Below are 27,765 nucleotides of genomic sequence, written 5' to 3' on the forward strand. Positions count from 1 at the left end.
TTATTTACCTTTTGTGCAAATTTGTTGCGGCAAGTGGCAAAACACGATCGTGTATGTGTGCGTATGTGTGAGTACGTATATGTCCGTTTGTATGTGTGTGTACGCTTATATATTAATTACTATGTGCTTGTGCAAATGTATATGCATGTGTTTGAGAGAGAGAGAGAGAGAATGTGTGTGTGTGTCGTGCGTCTGCTATATTTTTTTATCAATATCGATAACGCAGCAATGCTGGGATTTCATTGGTTAAAATTCGAAGATGTTGGGATTTCATTGGTTAAAATTCGTAAAATTAAACTACGTTTAAGTTACAAATTACAATTTTGTTTACAATAATGTTTTCTTTTGACACATTCTACCAGTATACGAAGTTTCAAATTGTTTAGTTAACTAGAAAATTCATCCATCAAACAGAAAAGATCCCAATAGAGAGATGTTTTACTTTCACTTTTGACACGTAATACCGGTTAAACCAGTATTCGAGTAGGTCAATGCGGAAGTAAAATGTTTTTACAGAAGTCTTTCACTTTTACTCATTTAGTTGGTGACATTAACGGGCGTTGATATTATTATCTGAGATTCCCAAAACAGTTTTTATTATTTCTTAATTATTTTACTTCTCCAATCTCGACTGTTTTACTTTATTAATCCCTTCACAACTTCCAGCATTCCAATAGGACCTGGTTTCCAGAGAGGAACACTTGCACAAAAGTGACACACTCTCTCTGTATATAATATTCGTTGCCATATATTTACCCTTCTGAGAAGCTTGGATAGAGATTGGATATAGATATTGACTGTTATTATTCATTATATCATTTCTACAAATTGACCTTTCTTCATTTCACGAATACAACAGAAAGCATAATTTCACAAAAAGAAAACGTACAAATTTTGTTGTCCAAAGAAAATTTGCCTTTTTATACACACACAGCTATAAAGGAATGGCTGAAGAAATGCAGGAAACTCTACAGGTGAGTATATCAATATATACACTCGCTTGAACAAATGTACACTCTTTACTCTCTCTTTTACTTGTTTCAGTCATTTGACTGCGGCCATGCTGGAGCACCGCCTTTAATCGAGCAACTCGACCCCGGGACTTATTCTTACGGAAGTCTTCACAATTCAAAATAGACTTGTTCAGCTTCCAGTACCTGGGTCCCTGTCTATGGCACTTATCTAATTGCACCCTACAAGTCACAAATTTGTGATCCGTGTAAGGCACAATGTGAAACTGTGGACAACTAAACGTATCCTTATCTCTTTTCCTAACGAATATCCAATCTATATACGATGTGTGAGCCGTCGTTGTTACACCACGTCCACTGTTAACGGTCCACTAGATCAAAGCTCTCTAGTAGACCCTTGAGGCTAGGTTTCCCCTTCCTATTGGTTGAGCCAACACTGTCGACCCGCGCTTCAAGGACAGTGTTAAAGTCCCCTACTAAGACTACCGTTTCGACGTCGCTAAAAAGGGCTCCAGATTCCGAAAAAAACCCGCCTGCCTACACTCATTCGGAGCGTAGACAGCTACCAACCTGAAGGACTGTTTACTTACGTGGGTCACATCCAGAACGACCAGCCTGCCTTCTGGGTCCAGAAAGACAGTACTTACCTGCAAGTCCAAGCTCTTCCTGATAAGGACTGTCACGCCTCTTCCTCTTCCTCGGCTAGGAGAAATAAATTTCTCAAAACCATTTAGAAGAGGCGAGAACGCTTGGGCCCCGTTCATCTTGGACTCGGTTACAATAGCTACATCCACTCCGTGTGTCGTGAGGTCGTTCAGGAAATAAATTTGTTTCCATTTCGACCCCATTCCACGCACATTTACGCAACCCAGCTTTGCCATTGTCGGTGAGAGAAAAAATAAACAAAGTTACGGTTGGAACAGGGAGCATGGCAGTTTAAATCTGCCTGCTTCCCCTTCTTCCTCCCTTGTGGTCGTAGCTGCAGGGCTCTTAACCGGCGTTGCCATCGGGCTCTGGGTAGGTGTGGTTGCCGGGGTTATAATAAGTTTACCCTCCAGTATTTCCTTTGTTACATCTCTTATAAGATTATTCTTTAAATGTTCTTGTAGTGTTTTTTCCTTCCACTCGTCTTCCTTTATTTTTGCGAAGCGAGTGGTTGATTTTGTGTCTGTAGACTTACTGAATAGTTTAACTTTTGAAAATTTGAAATATTTGTACACCCTATCGTTCTTCTCGTCAAATGCTATAATCTTATCATTTTTTTTAAACAATTTTTTCAAATCTTGTTTTATGGGGAGGGGCTTGGCGAACTGTGTTCCAATGAATATAGTGCCGTGGGGGTAGGGCTGGGGAATTTGTTTTGTATGTATGTCTGCGGTGTTTGCTGATTTTTTCTTTGTTTGGGGAGGGGAGTCCAGAGTGTTATCTTTTTTTCTTTTTCAAATTGTTTAGTTAACTAGAAAATTCCGTCCACCAAACAGAAAAGATCCCAATGGAGAGATGTTTTACTTTCACTTTTGACATGTGATATCGATTCACCAGTTTTCGAGTAGGTCAATGCGGAAGTAAAATGTCTTTACAGAAGTCTTTCACATTTACTCATTTAGTTGGTGACATTAACGGGCGTTGATATTATTATCTGAGATTCCCAAAACAGTTTTTATTATTTCTTAATTATTTTCCCTCTTCAATCTCGACTATTTTACTTTATTAATCCCTTCACAACTTCCAGCATTCCAATAGGACCTGGTTTCCAGAGAGGAACACTTGCACAAAAAGTGACACTCTCTCTGTATATAATATTCGTTGCCATATATTTACCCTTCTGAGAAGCTTGGATAGAGATTGGTTACAAATTTAAGTTACAAATTACAATTTTGTTTACAATAATGTTTTCTTTTGACACATTCTACCAGTATACGAAGTTTCAAATTGTTTAGTTAACTAGAAAATTCCGTCCATCAAACAGAAAAGATCCCAATAGAGAGATGTTTTACTTTCACTTTTGACATGTGATATCGATTCACCAGTATTCGAGTAGGTCAATGCGGAAGTAAAATGTTTTTACAGAAGTCTTTCACATTTACTCATTTAGTTGGTGACATTAACGGGCGTTGATATTATTATCTGAGATTCCCAAAACAGTTTTTATTATTTCTTAATTATTTTCCCTCTTCAATCATTGGTTAAAATTCGTAAAATTAAACTACGTTTAAGTTACAAATTACAATTTTGTTTACAATAATGTTTTCTTTTGACACATTCTACCAGTATACGAAGTTTCAAATTGTTTAGTTAACTAGAAAATTCCGTCCATCAAACAGAAAAGATCCCAATAGAGAGATGTTTTACTTTCACTTTTGACATGTGATATCGATTCACCAGTATTCGAGTAGGTCAATGCGGAAGTAAAATGTTTTTACAGAAGTCTTTCACATTTACTCATTTAGTTGGTGACATTAACGGGCGTTGATATTATTATCTGAGATTCCCAAAGCAGTTTTTATTATTTCTTAATTATTTTACTTCTCCAATCTCGACTGTTTTAGAATTTTAGAATTTTATCGTAACACAACCATAATAAGAGAAGAATAACCGATCCTAGATTTGGTAGCGTAGCATCATCTAGTTATTAGCTTTCGAAAATGTTGTGGGGAAAATGAATTCCATTGTTTATTTAAATGGTTTTTCAGTTTCATTAAACACACATACACAAATGTATATACACTCTCACACGTTCTCCAGAGTCTACAGTGGGGTATACATACTCACGCACGCACACAGTCGAGTAATGGTAAAGGGTGTGCGTGTGCACACGCACACACGCAGAGTCAGAAACGCACGCACACACTTGATCGGGCGTGCGCACACAAAAACACACTCTCACACATACACACACAGAATGTCTTCAATCTTATGCATTGTCAACTTGCGAAATACTTCTTACGTAGAATCTTTCCACAATAGAAAAGTTTCAAATTTTCTAAATAACCGATCCAATTTCTTTTCGAACCTATGATAAATTTGATAACCTGATATTATCCAAGCAATTACCCAAGCTACTAGAGGTCAAAAACTCCCTGGGATCTTTTCGGTTTGAACGGCAGTTTTTAACATAATTTCTAGGTAACTAAAAAAATTTAAACTTCGTATACTGGTAGAATGTGTTTATAAAACATCTTTTTCTCTTGGCTTTATTGAGAAAATTCTATAGTTTGTAAGATATTTGTTGTTTTTTTTCTTCAATTTCTGCAATTTCAACCAATCAGTGACGTCTATTGAGTTAAAAAGCATTGTGTGCCGTATGAATATGTCCCTCGTTTAAGAAACAGATTGGGTTTATTTACATTTGTGAAGAAAAAAAAGATACCCTTCAACCACCCCTAACTAACCCTAACCCTAAAACAGATTGAAATGCAATAGATCGATACAAGGGTCATAATTTTGGGTGACAATTTCATATGAAACCGCTAGAAAAAACTGCCGTTCAAACCGAAGAGATCCCAAGCTGCTGCTAGTCTTATGACCGCTACAACAGCAATCAAAAAGATTCATGTTCTGTCGTGTTTTCGTGAGAAAAAAAAAATGGACATCGAAGGGGAATAAATCTTTTATGGTTTGTGTATGATAGTTAAGGAAAGGTTGCCATGATGAATAAAACACGGGAGACAATATATACGTGTGTTCCACAGAGTAATTTCCCTTGAAATGAAATTGTAAAATTCCTTTTCTCTGTATTAAAATCGAGGGCAGCGTTTATATCTCTAACTTTTTAGTATAGTGATGCAATTTTATAGAAGACTAGCAGTATAACCCGGCGTTGCTCGGGTTTCTTTCGACCCTTTAGGATTGGAATTTTTGAAAGCTACAAATTTTGCATTATGTAGCTTGTTATTCTCTGAACATTTTTCTGGTAGAAATACACTGAGAAATGGCGACAGAGCAGTCAAAAAAAATCGTCAAAATTAGGGATTTTCATAGAAAAAAAGCACCTTTTTGATGTTAACATGCTCCGATTTGAATTTTTTCTTCTACGGAAGGAAGAGCAAGCCTTCTTCTATCATACTCTCAATTTTGGTCAACTTGTGCCGCAGGGTCTCAGAGGAGATAGTGTCAGTTGAAGGCTACCAAACCTGCCATACACAGACAACTTCAGCTTTATATAGAGAGAGATTAATTGTACAGAAATATATAATTTCGCTGCTTTTCGGAGACGCGCGCACTCACACATGTATGTATATATGAATATGTATAAATGTGTAGGTGAAAGTGTTTGTGTGCGTGTATATGTGTGTGTTATATACTTATAGGCGTAGTTGTGCGGTAAAAAGGTTGTTTCTCAACCCTGTGCCACTTGGTTCGATTTCAGTTTCCGCCTATACAGGGGTTGGACAAAATAATGGAAACACCTTAACGTTTCAAACAAATTTATTTTGATATGGCAGTAATTTTGATATCTGGCAGTAAGTACAAGTTGAATTCTATGAGATATGGACTTGTACAAAGTTTGAATTCTTTCCAAAGGAATTTTGTTCAAACAGTCTCCAGTTCTTGTAGTGATGATAGTGGAGGATATCGGCTCCTTCCTTATTTTTCTAAAATGCACAATAAGTGTTCTATAATATTGAGACCTGGGGACTGTGGTGGCCATATAAGATGTTCAACCTCACTAAAATGTTCCTCGTACCATTCAGTAACAACTTTAGCTGTGTGAATTGGTGCATTATCATTCTGAAAGATTGCATTTCGCATCCAGAAACAATTCTGCAACCATTGGATGAATTTGATCAGATAAAATGCTTCAATAATCTTGACTATTAATTCTGCCATGAAGGAAAATCATTGGGCCAGCGGATTTCCAAGATATAGCCCCCAAAGCTCATCATTGCAGATCCTCTTCCATGTTTAATAAAAGAAAGCAGTCTGGGTCAAATGCTTCTTTTGGCTGACTCCACAAGTACACTCAGTGGTCGGAAAAAAGGTAAAGGATGACTCGTCCGAGAAAATAACATTCATCCACTGCTCTGGGGACCAATTCTGTAGATTTTTACTCCACTCTAAACGCTTTGCAACGTTTGTTTTTGAAAGTAGTGGTTTTCTTGACTGTAGCCCTCCCTTGAAATCCTGCCTTTTGTAGCTCCCGGTGAACTGTTCTTGTGGAAACTGGATTCTCGAGGTGGTCATTAAGCTCTACAGTAATTTAGGGAGCTGTACTTTTGTGATTCTTTCTAATAATTCGCATAAGAATCCAACGGTCCCTATCTGGAAGTTTTGGTTTTCTTCTGGAGTTTTGTTTCAACGAGGAGGTTTGTTTCCTCTTTCTCAAAGGCTGTCATTACTTTCAAGACTTCTTGATACACCAAACATTTCAGCTGTTTTCGTTATGCTAGCGCCAGCTATACGAGCACCAACAATTTGACCGCTTTGAAAGTCCGATAGATCTGTCATCTTAATGAATTTTAATTACCTTATTTTGATGATATCTGAAAAGAAAAAGCAATTTTAGCAAAACATATTAAGCAACACTAATAATAAATCAAAAAACGTTTTGACGGTTTTATAAATATCTCAAAATTATGATGTTATGATGCTAGGTGTTTCCATTATTTTTGCGCGTGTGTGTATGTGTGTGTGAGAGAGTGTTATATCATATTATATTACATAATTTAAGTGATCTACAACAGCCTGTCCATCTTGTTGTTGTTGTCGTTGTTGTTGCTGCTGATGATGATGATGATGCATTTATCACTCTGTCAAACACACCTCTTACATTGTTCTCTCACTTATTTACGCTCAGTTTTCTGTGCGCATATTAAAAACATCGAACATTCGGATCCAAAATGCTCAGCCACTACATCAACCATATCAGACTAGGAAGGTTTGACATTGTTTCATTAACTAAAAATCGAAAATTGGAGAATATTTTTTTGTCAATGGTAATGTGTGATATCATATTTCATACGCAATCATTTTGTTTTTATTTCAGGATGAAGGAAGTAGAAGAGAATCGTATAGGGAGAGAATTAAAAGATTTCCAAATGTAATGGAAGAAAGTTTTAAGAAAACCAAAGAAGATTGGTCGTCTTTCTACAAAAAAGTAGAAAATTCGTTGAATAAAGATATCTCATTTGGTTTAGAAGATGAGATTCGTCAAAAGAACGTCCAAGTATATATTCTTTGGCAGATGAAAGATAAATCCAAAGCTGAAGAATTAGCCAGTGAAGTTCGAGAAAAGAAGCCAGATAACCTGGTGGCATTAACCAGCCTTGCATTCATTCATTTGAACAATGGAAATATCCCTGAGGTAAGAAACCTTTTGGATGATCTAAGTAATCTTGAAGAAAGAGAAAATTTCTCGCTGATAGAAGCAGAAGGCAAAAGAAATGTTGCTTATTGTTTAGCTACTATATCTTTTGAAGATCATGAAAGAGCTGTCGAACTTTACAAAGAGTCTCTCAACGTTTGTCCGGATGATTATCTGTGTATGTTTTCCATTGCTCTGTTGCAATATCGTTGTTTAAGAAAGAACATAGATAAAGAGAAAAGATGTGAAAATATTAAGGAATCAATACAGTACTTAGAGAAAATACAATGTGCTTTTCGACAACATAATAACAAGGCCCTAATGGGAAGAACATTAGCATTGATTGGTTTGTTTCAACTTAGACCTTATAATTTTCATAGTCAAGTAGCTGAAGAGTATTTTCAGAGAGCTCTTGATATTTCCCCTGATGACCCCTATGTTTTGGAGAAAAGTGGCAATCATTATATACTTTCAAAGCAGCTTGAAAAAGCAAGAAAAGTGCTTGAAAAAGCAATTGAAAAAAAGGCAACACCATATTCTCATCATCAGCTTGGGTTACTTTATCTAAGAGATGAGAACCCTACATATACATATGTCCCAGTGAACAAACAATTCTCAAAAGAAACGAATGAATTTGCGAAATTTTTAAAACCTCCTCAAAATATTCCTGATAGAGAAAGGAATGAGTTAATCAACAAAGCTGAATATCACTTTCAACAAGCTCTTGAACTTTCTTATAGATATTCACCTGCTCTCTATGATATCATTATATTATATATGTCTTTGAAAGAATATGACAATGCCAGGAAGTATTGTGAAAGATTTAAAGCAGATAATATAATGCAAGATGTTAATTATTACATTTTGTTTGGAAAATTATATTTTAAAGAAGCAGATGTAAAAAATGATGAAGAAGAAAAAGATCAATTAAGACGTACAGGAATGGATCGGTTTGTTCGGGGTCTTGAATCTGCTGTAGAATTTCTTCCTTTCAACAAAGACCTGATAGAAATTTGGGAGATAAAGGAAATAATACTTGAAATATATGAGTATGGAAATGGAAATGGAAATACTGAATACAAAAAACGTGTTTTGGAAATCATTCAGTCAGTAGAAGACCTTGCCAATGACAAAGCGTTCCAAAATATACTTCACAAGAGTGAATTATAAAAGATAAATTGTGTTCATACTTTTCTTATTACTTTCTTTATTGATAATACTCAACAATATTTTGAAATTCATTGTTATATATCTCACGTTTTCTGAAGTAATACCAAACACGTTTATCTAAAGCTAAATTTTAAAAATCATATAAATTTAGACTACTCCTTTCTTTGAAACACAAGATGAATGTAGCAAAGAATTCTACAGGAAATATTACTGCCTTTGTAATGGATGTGGCCCTGAAACCAACGTTGAAATGACGTCAGAGCATTCAAAGGATGACGTCATAACTAACTTTCATTTTGACATATTTTAACATCCCCAAACAGTGAAGAAGTGGCAGAAAATATTGGAATGAATCTAGAGATATGTTTTTGCTTGAAAGTTCCATTTGATAATCGTAACTACATATTGGGATGATGTAAAACTGGAAACCTTTGCATTATACTGAAACATCGTTGGAATATTGGAATTCTATAAGTAACAATCAAAAATTACTAATTTACACAAAAGACACCAAGTAAATCCTTGAAGATTGACAACCTAAGTAAGGACGACATTTTACTATCAGGAAGCATGAAGCCAAAAATTCCAAAACATTTAAAAAGTTTTCCTCAATTTAAATGGCAATGTGGAGAGAGAGAGAGAGAGAGAGAGAGGAGAGGGAGGGGGAGAGAGAGAGTGAGAGAGAGAGAGAGAGGGAGGGGGAGAGAGAGAGTGAGAGAGTGAGAGAGAGAGAAAGAGAGAGAGAGAGAGATGAATAGTTTTAGTTTCCTTTGCAGACTATATTAGTTCGTGTTCATTAGTGTGCAGATCATTTCATGTGTCTGTATTTTGGCAATGTCCTATCTAAGAGTTACTGCTGTTGTGGTGGTTCTACATCAGATGTAACTTAACATCGGTGACAGGTCTTGATGATAAACTTTAATACTATTTTATTATGAAAGCACTAAAGAACTGAATGGCATATTTGGCCCTTGTAAATTGTTTGCCTCTTTTCTGGGACACAAGCAAATAACTGAGGCAGCAAAATCTTTCAACAGGTTAGCCATATGTGGAAGAGTTGTAACTTTCAGTTAAACGGGCATAAAAGAAATCGATGTAATAAACATCACAGAGAAAATACGTATAAACTTATCATCAGATCCTCGTTACTTCCCTGCACTTCCCATAAAAACATGTAAACATTCCACTAACCAAACCACATTAGTTATGTATTAAAACCTTTTAACTTAAAGAAGAAAATAATGCGGGAGTGCTATGATAGTAGTAGGATGTTGAATGGTCAAGTGACCTAAAAGTGATCACTTGACAATTTTAACATCCTACTACTATCCTAACATCCTGCATTCTCTTATTATTCTGTCTCTTTCTTCCTCTTCGTCTTCCTCTCCACCACCTCCTTCCTTACTTTACTACTACTGCTGTTTAGAATAACATCTACGAAAATATTATAAACAATACATTCAAAAGAGATATCACAAGGATTCAATCACTACTACCATCCACAACAATCCACTTTCTGGGCACAACACCATTTAACATCCTACTACTATCATAGCACTCCCATATTATTTCTTCCTCCTCCACCTCCTCCTTCTTCTTCTTCTCTGCCAAGAATTCACAATGACCGCGAACCCCCAAGAGTAAACAAGAGAGACAGAGACAGGCAGAAACACGGAAAATGTCCCTTGTATTTGAATACTATGCAAACATTCTTTTAAAGTACTTTTCATTTAATTTTTTCAAAATTTAATTGTTTTCTATACTTACAGTTGAAAAAGTATCAATGACTGAAAACGGTAATGAAATGTTTTTTTCATACAATTATTTTAGCATTTTCTACCTTGACTTTTTCCATATTTATATATATATATACATACATACATTTTATTAACCTTAGCCATTTCACATAAACACACACACACCCACAGATTCCTCTCAATGACTTCTAATATCATCAATTCACTGGTCAACATATTTCACTACAGATTGACAAATGTATTTTCAAGTGCATCGATGTGTGTAAACTAGGTTGCCAAACAGACATGAAACCTGATACCATTGTTCCAACATTTAGCATAAACTCAATGCAGCCTCACTTGGTTAACATTACTTACAAACACAAACAAGCCATTCCAATTTGTTCTCCTCTTTCTTATAATATCTCGTTCATGTCTAACCCCTGCCATTTTCCCAATAAATAAAGGAAATTTATTTCATTTCATAAACTGAAAATATCGGAAAGTTTTCATTAAATATAAATTCGAAAATTTGAAAAGAAATTTAATAGTGATATGGGGTAATTCGGAGAAAGAGTGCTTGTGGCCTGGTTCCGTGGTTTGGTGCCAGGCAGACGGATAAAGCCTTTGTTCTGTCAATTTTTAGAGAAATTAATGAGTTTGGAAAATACCTCTGACCCTTTTCCGGTCAAGCAAAGTTTAAGAAACCACCCTTTAAAATGCGGTGAGCTGTGAGTTTGTTGGTCAGTTCTGCCTGAGACAGTGAGTTGGCAACAGGTGCAGTCGGGAGAGGCTATGACAGGGATGACAGTCATGGCGAGAAAGACAGGCAGATAGCATTGGGGGCATGTAGAGCGAAAGAGAGGGATTACGGCGAAAAGGCATGGCTATTGTAGTAGGAGTTTGTAGCGGTATGTTTTGTTTATGTTAAAATTGTGAACTGTGTTGAAAAGAAAAAGTATTGTGTCAATAAAAGAGAACTGTGATTTGAGGAAAAGAGGAAGAAAAGAAAGAAAAAAGAACATTGTGTTAAAGAGAAAAAGAAAGAAAGACAATGTTGAACTGTTTCGAACTCTATATTGCATCAAAACATTAATGTTTTGATTGTTTCCGGACGTTCTGTATTGTGCATGCCTTTTATTGTTTTCTTTTTTTAAATTCTGTTGCAGGTTATTTTCTTTAATGTATCTGATATGTTTCACGTTTTATTTGATGTTGTAATAATTGTATAAACTGTTGTTAAGCGTTAAGCAATTGCCTTCTGCCGTCTCTCTCTTTTCTTCCTGTTGTTGTTGTTGTTGTTATCTCCGGTCGCCGGTTCGAGTTCGCTGCCATCCCCCACAACCGTTTTCTCTGTGGCGGATTCCGTTCGACTGAGCCTGGTGAATCATTGCTCGACTTTGTAGGGTCCCGGGTTCGAGTTGAGCGATGGCAGGTTCGTAACAACAGCATTGTGTCTACAAGATGCCTGTAACAGCATTGGATTTTCCACAATTGACAATAAAAATTGAAATAAAATAAAAATAAAAGTATACAGTTGTGTTTGATTGTTGTTTTCCTTAAAATTATTCAAAGAAACAGATGTATAAGAAGAAAACAATGAAAGATGAAAAAAAAATGGAAATCAGATGAATTTCTGATGAATTTGATCTCATAGGATACGTATAAGGGAAAGTAATGAGTTGTATGCAGATCTAATATTGAAGAAACAAACCTTCTAGACTCACAAAATACTTAAACTAAAATATAAGTGTCATTATAGTGGTGGTTGGCTGCAGAGTTTCAAAGTTCGACGTAACTTAATGTTTCGTGTAGTGTATGATGAAAGGTATTCAGTGGACAAGGAAGCAGCCGTAAAGGTATGGAAGAGTATTTATATATATATGTATTTATTTATATATATATAAATATATAAATATATATATATATATATATATATATATATATATATATATATATATATATATATATATATATATATATATATATATATATATATATATATCAAAAAGTATTAAATGAATTATAAATATAATATAAGTAAGAACACTAAGGTACGTTTCATGGCTACAATTAAATTTGAATTACAATTAAGTTTAAATTCAATTGAAATAAATTAAAATTAAAATTATAGTCAATCTTCAGGTTAATGATAATAGTTAAATAAATAAGCAAATAGAGTTAAACAATATTTATTTAAGAAATAAATAAAATAATAATTTTTCTTATAGAAAATCTCCATTATCAAAATTAGAAACTTAAATCATTAGGATTATTTCCTACAACACATTTATTAAGTTAAATATTTATTTTTAGGGTAAAATAAAATAGATAGAAATATGTATTTATCTATGAAGATATAATATAGCTTTAAAAAAACATAATAAACTCTCGAATATCCTTAACTCAGTTATAGTCCAATATTTAATTACCAAATTATTTAACAAAATAATCACTATTCATATTTTTAAATTTAAGTTCACATCTAATAAATATAAAATATTTTAAAATAAGTATCTAAATTATAATCAACAAATATAGTAATTAAAATCTAAAATTTACTCTATCAATAAATATAAAGACATATAATGAAAAATAAATTAATTAATTAGTCCATTATTACTTACATAAATATTATAAATATCAATATAATATATTCATGAAATACATTTAAAAATTAAATTATTTATGTATTGGTTTATGTCTATCACTGTTTGAGTTGCATATTAATGGTTTTATCTCTAATTCATATTTTATATCTCTATACTATGAAATTTGATTTAATATTAAACTGAATATTTCCCTGTAAGCTTATATTATTATTTATATGTATATATAATCAATAATAATAAAGGGTAAAATTAATTAATTAATTAATTAATAATTAATGATTTTACCAATTAGTTATGAACCGCTAAGTTACGGGAATGTAAACACACCACCATCGGTTGTCAAGCGATGTTGGGAGGACAAACACATACACACACATACATATATATATACATATATACGACGGGCTTCTTTCAGTTTCCGTCTACCAAATCCTGGCCCGAAGCTATAGTAAAAGACGCTTGCTCAAGGTGCCATGCAGTGGGACTGAACTCAGAACCATGTAGTTCGTAACCAAGCTACTTAACACAAAGCCACTCCTACGCCTATTTAAATAATTTTTTTTTTCTAATTTGATAATATTCGAGGACTTTATATGAATCACTATTTGCTTTCCGTTTCGTTTTTAGTTGTTTCTAGTTTCTAGGTATTTAATAAACGTATTCAGGTTACTCGTTTATAAATGACATTGGATCTTTTCGGTTTGAACGGCAGTTTTTTAAATTAATTTACACGTAGGAGTTTCAGTCATGTGACTGCGGCCATACTGGAGCACCGCCTTTAATCGAGCAACTCGACCCCGGGACTTATACTTTTGCAAGCCCAGTACTTATTCTATTGGTCTCTTTTGCCGAACCGCTAAGTAACGGGGACGTAAACACACCAGCATCGGTTGTCAAGCAATGCTAGGGGGACAAACACAGACATACAAACACACACACGCATATATATATATACATATATACGACAGGCTTCTTTCAGTTTCTGTCTACCAAATCTACTCACAAGGCTTTGGTCGGCCCGAGGCTATGGTAGAAGACACTTGCCCAAGGTGCCACACAGTGGGACTGAACCCAAAACCATGTGGTTGGTAAACAAGCTACTTACCACACAGCCACTCATGCGCCTATATATACATATATATATATATATATATATATATATATATATGTATATATATATATATATATATATATATATATGAATAGTATATATATATATATACTAGCAGTATCGCCTGGCGTTGCTCGGGTTTGTAAGGGAAATAACTATATAAGCATTTTTAGAGAGTTACTTCCCTTATATAACCCGAGCAAAAATCATTAAAAATGCGGAAAAATGATGGTAAATTTTTTTTTAAATCGTAGACTCATCGTACACGCGCGCTAATACCCAGAAGGGCTCGATATGAATGACGACTATAAGATACCCGCTTTTGGTTAAACTGCACCGCAAAATGTGGGAGTAGATAGGAATCTAAATCGGAGGAGACAGAGTCTCACACACACAACTTGAATTTTATATATAAAGATATATATATATATATATATATATATATATATATACATGTAAATTTAAATTTAAAATAATAAGAGTGAAAAATTGAATATCAATTTGATTTGTAAGAATTTAAAACCAGTGGTGTAGCATGTAAGACCATAGCGGATCTTCTTCTAGCAGAATGGATGTCCAGTTACTGCCCTCCCTGTTATATAATAGTTTCAGTATTTAAGTGAAAGTATCTGACATTACAACAGAGAAATGTTTTTCTTTCACTTTTGACACGTAATACTGAAATAGTAGAGAAGATACGATATTGCTGTTGGCTCGCCCTAGGCAAGAAGTTATTATTTTTTTTTGCTCATGACACCACATGGACCCTAATCAAGTCTAGCAGAATGTATGTCCAGTTACAGTTACATAATAGTTTCATTTTAATAGTTTCAATATTAAAGTGAAAGTATCTGACATTACAATAGAGGAATCTTTTCTGTTTGATGGACGGAATTTTCTAGTTAACTAAACAATTTCAAACTTCGTATACTGGTAGAATGTGTCAAAAGAAAACATTATTGTAAACAAAATTGAAAACAAAATTGTAATTCGTAACTTAAACGTAGTTTAATTTTACGAATTTTAACTCATGAAATCGCAGCATTCGAGCTCAAATTATTTACTGCGTCTAAAAACTCACACACACACGTCTTATTCATCCTTGTCTCTTCTGTCTTCTACATGTGCTAGAAATAACAGCTATATCTCATCAATCGATGAATTTCGTCGCCCAATAAAAATATTAACGATATAGTTTTGAATATTTTCTTTACCTTTTTTACCATGGTTTTGAAGGGACAGAAACAACAAAAACAAAACAATAATATACCTAAATCGGTCTCGCGCGTGGAGTGTGAGTAGTATTGTAAAAATTTGCGAAATATTTTTTCATAAAAGGATGCCCCAGCTTGTCGGAAGCTGTGATATAAATTGGGAAAAAAATCCTCGACACCAGTGCGTAATTGGTACTTAATTTATCGACCCCGAAACGATGAAACATTGACCCCTTCCCTTCTGGTTTATTTACCTTTTGTGCAAATTTGTTGCGGCAAGTGGCAAAACACGATCGTGTATGTGTGCGTATGTGTGAGTACGTATATGTCCGTTTGTATGTGTGTGTACGCTTATATATTAATTACTATGTGCTTGTGCAAATGTATATGCATGTGTTTGAGAGAGAGAGAGAGAGAATGTGTGTGTGTGTCGTGCGTCTGCTATATTTTTTTATCAATATCGATAACGCAGCAATGCTGGGATTTCATTGGTTAAAATTCGAAGATGTTGGGATTTCATTGGTTAAAATTCGTAAAATTAAACTACGTTTAAGTTACAAATTACAATTTTGTTTACAATAATGTTTTCTTTTGACACATTCTACCAGTATACGAAGTTTCAAATTGTTTAGTTAACTAGAAAATTCATCCATCAAACAGAAAAGATCCCAATAGAGAGATGTTTTACTTTCACTTTTGACACGTAATACCGGTTAAACCAGTATTCGAGTAGGTCAATGCGGAAGTAAAATGTTTTTACAGAAGTCTTTCACTTTTACTCATTTAGTTGGTGACATTAACGGGCGTTGATATTATTATCTGAGATTCCCAAAACAGTTTTTATTATTTCTTAATTATTTTACTTCTCCAATCTCGACTGTTTTACTTTATTAATCCCTTCACAACTTCCAGCATTCCAATAGGACCTGGTTTCCAGAGAGGAACACTTGCACAAAAAGTGACACACTCTCTCTGTATATAATATTCGTTGCCATATATTTACCCTTCTGAGAAGCTTGGATAGAGATTGGATATAGATATTGACTGTTATTATTCATTATATCATTTCTACAAATTGACCTTTCTTCATTTCACGAATACAACAGAAAGCATAATTTCACAAAAAGAAAACGTACAAATTTTGTTGTCCAAAGAAAATTTGCCTTTTTATACACACACAGCTATAAAGGAATGGCTGAAGAAATGCAGAAAATAACTGGGGAAATGCAGGAAATTCTACTGGTGAGTATATCAATACATACACTCGCTTGAACAAATGTACACTCTTTACTCTCTCTTTTACTTGTTTCAGTCATTTGACTGCGGCCATGCTGGAGCACCGCCTTTAATCGAGCAACTCGACCCCGGGACTTATTCTTTTGTAAGCCCAGTACTTATTCTATCGGTCTCTTTTGCCGAACCGCTAGGTAACGGGGACATCGGTTGTCATGCACACACACTCAAACATATACATATATACGACGGGCTTCTTTCAGTTTCCGTTTACCAAATCACAAGGCTATAGTAGAAGACACTTGCCCAAGATGCCATGCAGTGGGACTGAACCCGGAGCCATGTGGTTGGTAAGCATGCTACTTACCACACAGCCACTCCAGCGCCTATATATATATATATCGTCCCAGATGCGATAACACTTGTTCTGCGTAACTTATCAAGTCTGACAACTTCCGACAGTGTACAAAAGCGTGCTGGACGGTTTCATCGTCCAACCCGCATCTTGGACAAGTCGGTGGCACTGAAATTCCGTGCCGCGATAACTTCTCGCGAACAGGTAAAGCATTCCTATAACACTGCCAGGCCAGGGATCTTTGGAAATTATCCAAATACCCCGTCCTGAAAGTCTTTTTAAACAGGTTGGTAAGCTGGTCTTCGTCAAACCCCAGAGCCCCTCCTAGGACGTCGTCGTTCTTTGCCTCTACCAGCCTGCTATAAAATACCGAGGTGGTATTTCCGCAGCCGGCCTTGCCCGCCTTGTGGATCAGCGTGAGTGCCTGTCGGCACTCCTTTTGCCATAAAGTCAGATTCCGTCTTTTGATGCGACCGGGTTTAAAATTCACTAAGGAAGCCGGTCTCGGGAAAAATTCCCCTGCCAGCGGACTCCACACCTTATCACCCTCCAGGTGGTGCCAGAGATGCTTCAGCCTCAACGCATGCCTGCGCATCATCAACCAAGGCATTCCTAACCCACCCTTTAACGGTTCCTGGCAGCAAACGGAGCGCCTCACAAGTGGCTTTCCTCCCTTCCACAAAAAGCGGAAAAGGATTCGCTCCAACTTGCTAAGCCATGAATCGGGGCAAGGGACAGCGGTCAGGCGGTAAGTGATTACAGATGCAATGAACATCTGCTCCACCTCCGCCCTTCCTTTCAAGGACAGAGACCTTCCGGACCAGGTCCGTACTATGGCCTCCACCTTGTTCGTCACCTCACTCCAATTCCTCTCCGTTTGGGAGTCTGACCCAAACCAAACTCCTAGCAACTTAACACTGGACGATATCGACTTGCTCCTCCAGGTGCCGAGGCGCAAGCCAACCGACTTGTCCTTGTTAACCCTTGCTCCTGCCACCGCCTCGTATCCTCTGATAGCATCTTCTACACAAGGTAGCTGGGCCTCATTGGACACGATGAGGGTGACGTCATCCGCATAAGCAGTAACCGTCCTCCCACCTCCGATCTCATCCGGGTTACTTCCCAGCCTCTCCAACTTTCGCAGCAATGGCTCGAGAGCCAACACGTATAAAAGTGGTGACAAGAGGCACCCTTGACGAACTGAACATTCGATCGAAAACGGTTCCGTTAGGTATCCGTTTATCTGGACGGTGGACTTGATGCCGTTATACATAGCGGAGATCCAACCGCGAAATTCAGGGCCCAGTCCAGCCGCTTCGAGGACCGTCGCCAGGTACTTATGGTCTACCCTATCGAACGCTTTACTTTGGTCTAAATGGACCATTACCCCGCCCTTGCCGGTTAATTTACCCACCCTATCTAAGGTGTAGCGTATAAGGTGAATATTGTCCTGGATCGACCTGCCTGGAATTGCACATGTCTGTGCTTTCCCTACAAGTTTCTCCACGACAATCGTCAACCTTTTTGCCAACACCTTGGCCAAAATCTTTAACTCTACATTAAGTAAAGTTATGGGCCTGTAATTACTAATGTTATCCCCCTTGCTCGGGTCTTTCTGGATTAGCGTCACAACTCCCTGGCTTACAGAACTGGGAATTCTCCCATTCTGCTGCCAGTTCGCGTAGACGCTTGCCATTATTCCCCCGAACAAGTCCGGCATACTTTGGTAAAACTCGTAGGGCAGACCATCCAACCCCGGCGACTTCTCCCCGGCGCATCCAGCCAGTATCCCCTCTATCTCCGCGGGAGTGATCGCTCCTTCACAGCACTCCACCTCACGCCCCGAGAGCCGCGGTCCGCCGGCTAGGAAGTCCTTTAAGGCCCTCCCCCGTTCCGGCGCCACACCACCCCCGAACACGCGGGCGAAATGATGGTGAAGAAACTTTTGCATCTCCTCCGGTCCATAGATCTTTTGTCCCTGTTCGTCAGTTAAAGACTTGATTGAAGCTTTGTTACCTCTCTGACTCTCCACTCGACGGGCCCATCCGGCAACGTTAATACCTTCTCGTTTCCCAGCGCGTAGCTTAGCTCTGACTCTGCAACCTTCGTGTTTGGAGTTAAGGTGACGGTACAATACCGTCCTTGCCGCCATCACTCCGGATGCAGAGCCAGCTTCCATTGCCTCGTTTAGATTCTTAACTAAATTGTCCTCTATCCTAGACCTATCTAACCTTAGCTGATTGCTAAATCTAATGGACTCTGAACGAATGGCTCTTTTGAGGGAGTGCCACCATCTATTGTTAATGATGGTGCCACACAATGCCCTCTGTACTAACACCTTAATCCGGGTACGGAAGTCTTCACAATTCAAAATAGACTTGTTCAGCTTCCAGTACCCGGGTCCCTGTCTATGGCACTTATCTAATTGCACCCTACAAGTCACAAATTTGTGATCCGTGTAAGGCACAATGTGAAACTGTGGACAACTAAACGTATCCTTATCTCTTTTCCTAACGAATATCCGATCTATATACGATGTGTGAGCCGTCGTTGTTACTCCACGTCCACTGTTAACGGTCCACTAGATCAAAGCTCTCTAGTAGACCCTTGAGGCTAGGTTTCCCCTTCCTATTGGTTGAGCCAACACTGTCGACCCGCGCTTCAAGGACAGTGTTAAAGTCCCCTACTAAGACTACCGTTTTCGACGTCGCTAAAAAGGGCTCCAGATTCCGAAAAAAACCCGCCTGCCTACACTCATTCGGAGCGTAGACAGCTACCAACCTGAAGGACTGTTTACTTACGTGGGTCACATCCAGAACGACCAGCCTGCCTTCTGGGTCCAGAAAGACAGTACTTACCTGCAAGTCCAAGCTCTTCCTGATAAGGACTGCCACGCCTCTTCCTCTTCCTCGGCTAGGAGAAATAAATTTCTCAAAACCATTTAGAAGAGGCGAGAACGCTTGGGCCCCGTTCATCTTGGACTCGGTTACAATAGCTACATCCACTCCGTGTGTCGTGAGGTCGTTCAGGAAATAAATTTGTTTCCATTTCGACCCCATTCCACGCACATTTACGCAACCCAGCTTTGCCATTGTCGGTGAGAGAAAAAATAAACAAACTTACGGTTGGAACAGGGAGCATGGCAGTTTAAATCTGCCTGCTTCCCCTTCTTCCTCCCTTGTGGTCGTAGCTGCAGGGCTCTTAACCGGCGTTGCCATCGGGCTCTGGGTAGGTGTGGTTGCCGGGGTTATAATAAGTTTACCCTCCAGTATTTCCTTTGTTACATCTCTTATAAGATTATTCTTTAAATGTTCTTGTAGTGTTTTTTCTTTCCACTCGTCTTCCTTTATTTTTGCGAAGCGAGTGGTTGATATTGTGTCTGTAGACTTACTGAATAGTTTAACTTTTGAAAATTTGAAATATTTGTACACCCTATCGTTCTTCTCGTCAAATGCTATAATCTTATCATTTTTTTTAAACAATTTTTTCAAATCTTGTTTTATGGGGAGGGGCTTGGCGAACTGTGTTCCAATGAATATAGTGCCGTGGGGGTAGGGCTGGGGAATTTGTTTTGTATGTATGTCTGCGGTGTTTGCTGATTTTTTCTTTGTTTGGGGAGGGGAGTCCAGGGTGTTATCTTTTTTTCTTTTTCAAATTGTTTAGTTAACTAGAAAATTCCGTCCACCAAACAGAAAAGATCCCAATGGAGAGATGTTTTACTTTCACTTTTGACATGTGATATCGATTCACCAGTATTCGAGTAGGTCAATGCGGAAGTAAAATGTTTTTACAGAAGTCTTTCACATTTACTCATTTAGTTGGTGACATTAACGGGCGTTGATATTATTATCTGAGATTCCCAAAACAGTTTTTATTATTTCTTAATTATTTTCCCTCTTCAATCTCGACTATTTTACTTTATTAATCCCTTCACAACTTCCAGCATTCCAATAGGACCTGGTTTCCAGAGAGGAACACTTGCACAAAAAGTGACACTCTCTCTGTATATAATATTCGTTGCCATATATTTACCATTCTGAGAAGCTTGGATAGAGATTGGTTACAAATTTAAGTTACAAATTACAATTTTGTTTACAATAATGTTTTCTTTTGACACATTCTACCAGTATACGAAGTTTGAAATTGTTTAGTTAACTAGAAAATTCCGCCCACCAAACAGAAAAGATCCCAATAGAGAGATGTTTTACTTTCACTTTTGACACGTAATACCGGTTAAACCAGAATTCGAGTAGGTCAATGCGGATATCACATGCTTTCAGAGAATTCTTTCACTTTTACTCATTTAGTTGGTGACATTAACGGGCGTTGATATTATTATCTGAGATTCCCAAAACAGTTTTTATTATTTCTTAATTATTTTTCCTCTTCAATCATTGGTTAAAATTCGTAAAATTAAACTACGTTTAAGTTACAAATTACAATTTTGTTTACAATAATGTTTTCTTTTGACACATTCTACCAGTATACGAAGTTTGAAATTGTTTAGTTAACTAGAAAATTCCGTCCACCAAACAGAAAAGATCCCAATAGAGAGATGTTTTACTTTCACTTTTGACACGTAATACCGGTTAAACCAGAATTCGAGTAGGTCAATGCGGATATCACATGCTTTCAGAGAATTCTTTCACTTTTACTCATTTAGTTGGTGACATTAACGGGCGTTGATATTATTATCTGAGATTCCCAAAACAGTTTTTATTATTTCTTAATTATTTTTCCTCTTCAATCATTGGTTAAAATTCGTAAAATTAAACTACGTTTAAGTTACAAATTACAATTTTGTTTACAATAATGTTTTCTTTTGACACATTCTACCAGTATACGAAGTTTGAAATTGTTTAGTTAACTAGAAAATTCCGTCCACCAAACAGAAAAGATCCCAATGGAGAGATGTTTTACTTTCACTTTTGACATGTGATATCGATTCACCAGTATTCGAGTAGGTCAATGCGGAAGTAAAATGTTTTTACAGAAGTCTTTCACATTTACTCATTTAGTTGGTGACATTAACGGGCGTTGATATTATTATCTGAGATTCCCAAAACAGTTTTTATTATTTCTTAATTATTTTACTTCTCCAATCTCGACTGTTTTAGAATTTTAGAATTTTATCGTAACACAACCATAATAAGAGAAGAATAACCGATTCTAGATTTGGTAGCGTAGCATCATCTAGTTATTAGCTTTCGAAAATGTTGTGGGGAAAATGAATTCCATTGTTTATTTAAATGGTTTTTCAGTTTCATTAAACACACATACACAAATGTATATACACTCTCACACGTTCTCCAGAGTCTACAGTGGGGTATACATACTCACGCACGCACACAGTCGAGTAATGGTAAAGGGTGTGCGTGTGCACACGCACACACGCAGAGTCAGAAACGCACGCACACACTTGATCGGGCGTGCGCACACAAAAACACACTCTCACACATACACACACAGAATGTCTTCAATCTTATGCATTGTCAACTTGCCAAATACTTCTTACGTAGAATGTTTCCACAATAGAAAAGTTTCAAATTTTCTAAATAACCGATCCAATTTCTTTTCGAACCTATGATAAATTTGATAACCTGATATTATCCAAGCAATTACCCAAGCTACTAGAGGTCAAAAACTCCCTGGGATCTTTTCGGTTTGAACGGCAGTTTTTAACATAATTTCTAGGTAACTAAAAAAATTTAAACTTCGTATACTGGTAGAATGTGTTTATAAAACATCTTTTTCTCTTGGCTTTATTGAGAAAATTCTATAGTTTGTAAGATATTTGTTGTTTTTTTTCTTCAATTTCTGCAATTTCAACCAATCAGTGACGTCTATTGAGTTAAAAAGCATTGTGTGCCGTATGAATATGTCCCTCGTTTAAGAAACAGATTGGGTTTATTTACATTTGTGAAGAAAAAAAAGATACCCTTCAACCACCCTAACTAACCCTAACCCTAAAACAGATTGAAATGCAATAGATCGATACTAGGGTCATAATTTTGGGTGACAATTTCATATGAAACCGCTAGAAAAAACTGCCGTTCAAACCGAAGAGATCCCAAGCTGCTGCTAGTCTTATGACCGCTACAACAGCAATCAAAAAGATTCATGTTCTGTCGTGTTTTCGTGAGAAAAAAAAAATGGACATCGAAGGGGAATAAATCTTTTATGGTTTGTGTATGATAGTTAAGGAAAGGTTGCCATGATGAATAAAACACGGGAGACAATATATACGTGTGTTCCACAGAGTAATTTCCCTTGAAATGAAATTGTAAAATTCCTTTTCTCTGTATTAAAATCGAGGGCAGCGTTTATATCTCTAAGTTTTTAGTATAGTGATGCAATTTTATAGAAGACTAGCAGTATAACCCGGCGTTGCTCGGGTTTCTTTCGACCCTTTAGGATTGGAATTTTTGAAAGCTACAAATTTTGCATTATGTAGCTTGTTATTCTCTGAACATTTTTCTGGTAGAAATACACTGAGAAATGGCGACAGAGCAGTAAAAAAAATCGTCAAAATTAGGGATTTTCATAGAAAAAAAGCACCTTTTTGATGTTAACATGCTCCGATTTGAATTTTTTCTTCTACGGAAGGAAGAGCAAGCCTTCTTCTATCATACTCTCAATTTTGGTCAACTTGTGCCGCAGGGTCTCAGAGGAGATAGTGTCAGTTGAAGGCTACCAAACCTGCCATACGCAGACAACTTCAGCTTTATATAGAGAGAGATTAATTGTACGGAAATATATAATTTCGCTGCTTTTCGGAGACGCGCACACACACACATGTATGTATATATGAATATGTATAAATGTGTAGGTGAAAGTGTTTGTGTGCGTGTATGTGTGTGTGTTATATACTTATAGGCTTGGTTGTGAGGTATAAAAGTTGTTTCTCAACCCTGTGCTACTGGGTTCGGTTTCAATGTGCGGCAATTTCAATTTCTGCCTACACAGGGGTTGGCCAAAATAATGGAAACACCTTAACGTTTCAAACAAATTTATTTTGATATGGCAGTAATTTTGATATTTGGCAGTAATTACAAGTTGAATTCTACGAGATATGGACTTGTACAAAGTTTGAATTCTTTCCAAAGGAATTTTTGTTCAAACAGTCTCCAGTTCTTGTAGTGATGATAGTGGAGGATATCGGCTCCTTCCTTATTTTTCTAAAATGCACAATAAGTGTTCAATAATATTGAGACCTGGGGACTGTGGTGGCCATATAAGATGTTCAACCTCACTAAAATGTTCCTCGTACCATTCAGTAACAACTTTAGCTGTGTGAATTGGTGCATTATCATTCTGAAAGATTGCATTTCGCTCCGGAAACAGTTCTGCAACCATTGGATGAATTTGATCAGATAAAATGCTTCAATAGTCTTGACTATTAATTCTGCCATGAAGGAAAATCATTGGGCCAGCGGATTTCCAAGATATATCCCCGAAAGCTCATCATTGCAGATCCTCTTCCGTGTTTAATAAAAGAAAGCAGTCTGGGTCAAATGCTTCTTTTGGCTGACTCCACAAGTACACTCGGTGGTCGGAAAAAAGGTAAAGGATGACTCGTCCAAGAAAATAACATTCATCCACTGCTCTGGGGACCAATTCTGTAGATTTTTTACTCCACTCTAAACGCTTTGCAACGTTTGTTTTTGAAAGTAGTGGTTTTCTTAACAGTAGCCCTCCCTTGAAATCCTGCCTTTTGTAGCTCCCGGTGAACTGTTCTTGAGGAAACTGGGTTCTCTACAGTAATTTAGGGAGCTGTACTTTTGTGATTCTTTCTAATAATTCGCATAAGAATCCAACGGTCCCTATCTGGAAGTTTTGGTTTTCTTCTGGAGTTTTGTTTCAACGAGGAGGTTTTTTTCCTCTTTCTCAAAGGCTGTCATTACTTTCAAGACTTCTTGATACACCAAACATTTCAGCTGTTTTCGTTATGCTAGCGCCTGCTATACGAGCACCAACAATTTGACCGCTTTGAAAGTCCGATAGATCTGTCATCTTAATGAATTTTAATTACCTTATTTTGATGATATCTGAAAAGAAAAAGCAATTTTAGCAAAACATATTAAGCAACACTAATAATAAATCAAAAAACGTTTTGACGGTTTTATAAATATCTCAAAATTATGATGTTATGATGCTAGGTGTTTCCATTATTTTTGCGCGTGTGTGTATGTGTGTGTGAGAGAGTGTTATATCATATTATATTACATAATATAAGTGATCTGCAACAGCCTGTCCATCTTGTTGTTGTTGACGTTGTTGTTGATGATGATGATGATGATGATGCATTTATCACTCTGTCAAACACACCTCTTACATTGTTCTCTCACTTATTTACGCTCAGTTTTCTGTGCGCATATTAAAAACATCGAACATTCGGATCCAAAATGCTCAGCCACTACATCAACCGTATCAGACAAGGAAGGTTTGACATTGTTTCATTAACTAAAAATCGAAAATTGGAGAATATCTTTTTGTCAATGATAATGTGTGATATCATATTTCATACGCAATCATTTTGTTTTTATTTCAGGATGAAGGAAGTAGAAGAGAATCGTATAGGGAGAGAATTAAAAGATTTCCAAATGTAATGGAAGAAAGTTTTGAGAAAGCCGAAGAAGGTTGGTCGTCTTTCTACAAAAAAGTAGAAAGTACGTTGAATAATGATATCTTATTTGGTTTAGAAGATGAGATTCGTCAAAAGAACGTCCTAGTATATATTCTGTGGCAGATGAACGATAAATTTCAGCTGAAAAATTAGCCAATGAAGTTCGAGAAAAGAAGCCAGATAACCTGGTGGCATTAACCAACCTTGCATTCATTCATTTGTACGATGGAAATATCCCTGAGGTAAGAAACCTTTTGGATAATCTAAGCAAGCTTGAAGAAAGAGAAAATTTCTCGCTGATAGAAGCAGAAGGCAAAAGAAATGTTGCTTATTGTTTAGCTACTATATCTTTTGAAGATCATGAAAGAGCTGTCGAACTTTACAAAGAGTCTCTCAACGTTTGTCCAGACGATTATCTGTGTATGTTTTCTATTGCTTTGTTGCAATATCGTTGTTTAAAAAAGAACATAGATAAAGAGAAAAGACGTGAAAATATTAAGGAATCAATACAGTACTTAGAGAAAATACGATGTGCTTTTCCACGCCATATTGATAAGGCCCTAATGGGAAGAACATTAGCATTGATTGGTTTGTTTCAACTTAGTCCTTATAATTTTCATAGTCAACCAGCTAAAGAGTATTTTCAGAGAGCTCTTGATATTTCCCCTGATGACCGCTATGTTTTGGAGAAAAGTGCCTATCATTATATACGTTCATATCAGAATGAAGAAGGAAGAAAATTGCTTGAAAAAGCAATTGAAATAAAGGCAACATCATATTCTCATCATCAGCTTGGATTAGTTTATCTAAGAATGAATACACCAAAATATACATATGTCCCAATGAACAAACAATTCTCAAAAGAAACGAATGAATTTGCGAAAGTTTTAAAACATGCTCAAAGTATTCCTCATATAGAAAGGAATGAGTTAATCAACAAAGCTGAATATCACTTTCAACAAGCTCTTGAACTTTCTCATGAATGTTCACCTGCTCTCTATGATATCATTTTATTATATATGTCTTTGAAAGAATATGACAATGCCAGGAAGTATTGTGAAAGATTTAAAGCAGATAACAAAATGCAAGATGTTAATTTTAACATTTTGTTTGGAAGATTATGTTTTAAAGAAGCAGATGTAAAAAATGATGAAGAAGAAAAAGATCAATTAAGACGTACAGGAATGGATAGGTTTGTTCTGGCTCTTAAATCTGCTGTAGAATTTCTTCCTTTCAACAAAGACCTGATAGAAATTTGGGAGATAAAGGAAATAATACTTGATTTATATGAGTATGGAAATGGAAATACTGAATACAAAAAATTTGTTTTGGAATTCATTCACTCAGTAGAAGACCTTGCCAATGACAAAGCGTTCCAAAATATACTTCACAAGAGTGAATTATAAAAGATAAATTGTGTTCATAAATATACTTTCCTTATTACTTTCTTTATTGATAATACTCAACAATATTTTGAAATTCATTGTTATATATCTCACGTTTTCTGAAGTAATACCAAACACGTTTATCTAAAGCTAAATTTTAAAAATCATATAAATTTAGACTACTCCTTTCTTTGAAACACAAGCTGAATGTAGCAAAGAATTCTACAGGAAATATTACTGCCTTTGTTATGGATGTGGCCCTGAAACCAACGTTGAAATGACGTCAGAGCATTCAAAGGATGACGTCATAACTAACTTTCATTTTGACATATTTTAACATCCCCAAACAGTGAAGAAGTGGCAGAAAATATTGGAATGAATCTAGAGATATGCTTTTGCTTGAAAGTTCCATTTGATAATCGTGACTACATATTGGGATGATGTAAAACTGGAAACCTTTGCATTATACTGAAACATCGTTGGAATATTGGAATTCTATAAGTAACAATCAAAAATTACTAATTTACACAAAAGACACCAAGTAAATCATTGAAGATCGATAACCTAAGTAAGGACGACATTTTACTATCAGGAAACATGAAGCCAGAAATTCCAAAACATTTAAAAAGTTTTCCTCAATTTAAATGGCAATGTGGAGAGAGAGAGAGAGAGAGAGAGAGAGAGAGAGAGAGAGAGAGAGAGAGAGAGAGAGAGAGAGAGAGAGAGAGAGAGATGAATAGTTTTAGTTTCCTTTGCAGACTATATTAGTTCGTGTTCATTAGTGTGCAGATCATTTCATGTGTCTGTATTTTGGCAATGTCCTATCTAAGAGTTACTGCTGTTGTGGTGGTTCTACATCAGATGTAACTTAACATCGGTGACAGGTCTTGATGATAAACTTTAATACTATTTTATTATGAAAGCACTAAAGAACTGAATGGCATATTTGGCCCTTGTAAATTGTTTGCCTCTTTTCTGGGACACAAGCAAATAACTGAGGCAGCAAAATCTTTCAACAGGTTAGCCATATGTGGAAGAGTTGTAACTT

The 27,765-nt window shown here is 36.3% G+C and overlaps 2 protein-coding genes across 3 annotated transcripts; both read left to right on the plus strand.

Moving 5' to 3' along the window:
* Positions 1-944: 944 nt before the first annotated feature.
* On the plus strand, positions 945-8,755 carry LOC115221270 (interferon-induced protein with tetratricopeptide repeats 5-like). The gene is made up of 3 exons (XM_029791417.1): positions 945-974; positions 6,958-8,124; positions 8,597-8,755. The coding sequence occupies exons 1-3, from the start codon at positions 945-947 to the stop codon at positions 8,753-8,755; spliced, it is 1,356 nt and encodes a 451-aa protein (XP_029647277.1).
* Positions 8,756-15,925: 7,170 nt separating this feature from the next.
* Positions 15,926-27,418, plus strand: LOC118767058. Of its 2 annotated transcripts, none has more exons than XM_036511029.1 (2): positions 15,926-16,360; positions 25,258-27,418. In XM_036511029.1, exons 1-2 carry the CDS (start codon positions 16,310-16,312, stop codon positions 25,483-25,485), a joined length of 279 nt encoding a protein of 92 aa, XP_036366922.1. In that variant the 5' UTR covers positions 15,926-16,309; the 3' UTR covers positions 25,486-27,418. The 2 variants fall into 2 exon arrangements, with proteins under 2 accessions (XP_036366922.1, XP_036366921.1); XM_036511028.1 differs by having other exon boundaries at positions 15,941-16,360.
* Positions 27,419-27,765: the final 347 nt, after the last annotated feature.

The sequence above is a fragment of the Octopus sinensis genome, linkage group LG18 (assembly GCF_006345805.1).
Source record: "Octopus sinensis linkage group LG18, ASM634580v1, whole genome shotgun sequence".
NCBI classification, from domain to species: domain Eukaryota; kingdom Metazoa; phylum Mollusca; class Cephalopoda; order Octopoda; family Octopodidae; genus Octopus; species Octopus sinensis.

Excerpts from the sequence above, each read along its gene's own strand:
- LOC115221270 (XM_029791417.1), top strand. The coding sequence starts at position 945 with ATGGCTGAAGAAATGCAGGAAACTCTACAG. Across the intron at positions 975-6,957 it reads AAATGCAGGAAACTCTACAG|GATGAAGGAAGTAGAAGAGA; the intron begins GTGAGTATATCA and ends TTTTTATTTCAG. Across the intron at positions 8,125-8,596 it reads CAGATAATATAATGCAAGAT|ACTACTCCTTTCTTTGAAAC; the intron begins GTTAATTATTAC and ends ATATAAATTTAG.
- LOC118767058 (XM_036511028.1), top strand. The coding sequence starts at position 25,755 with ATGTTTTCTATTGCTTTGTTGCAATATCGTTGTTTAAAAAAGAACATA.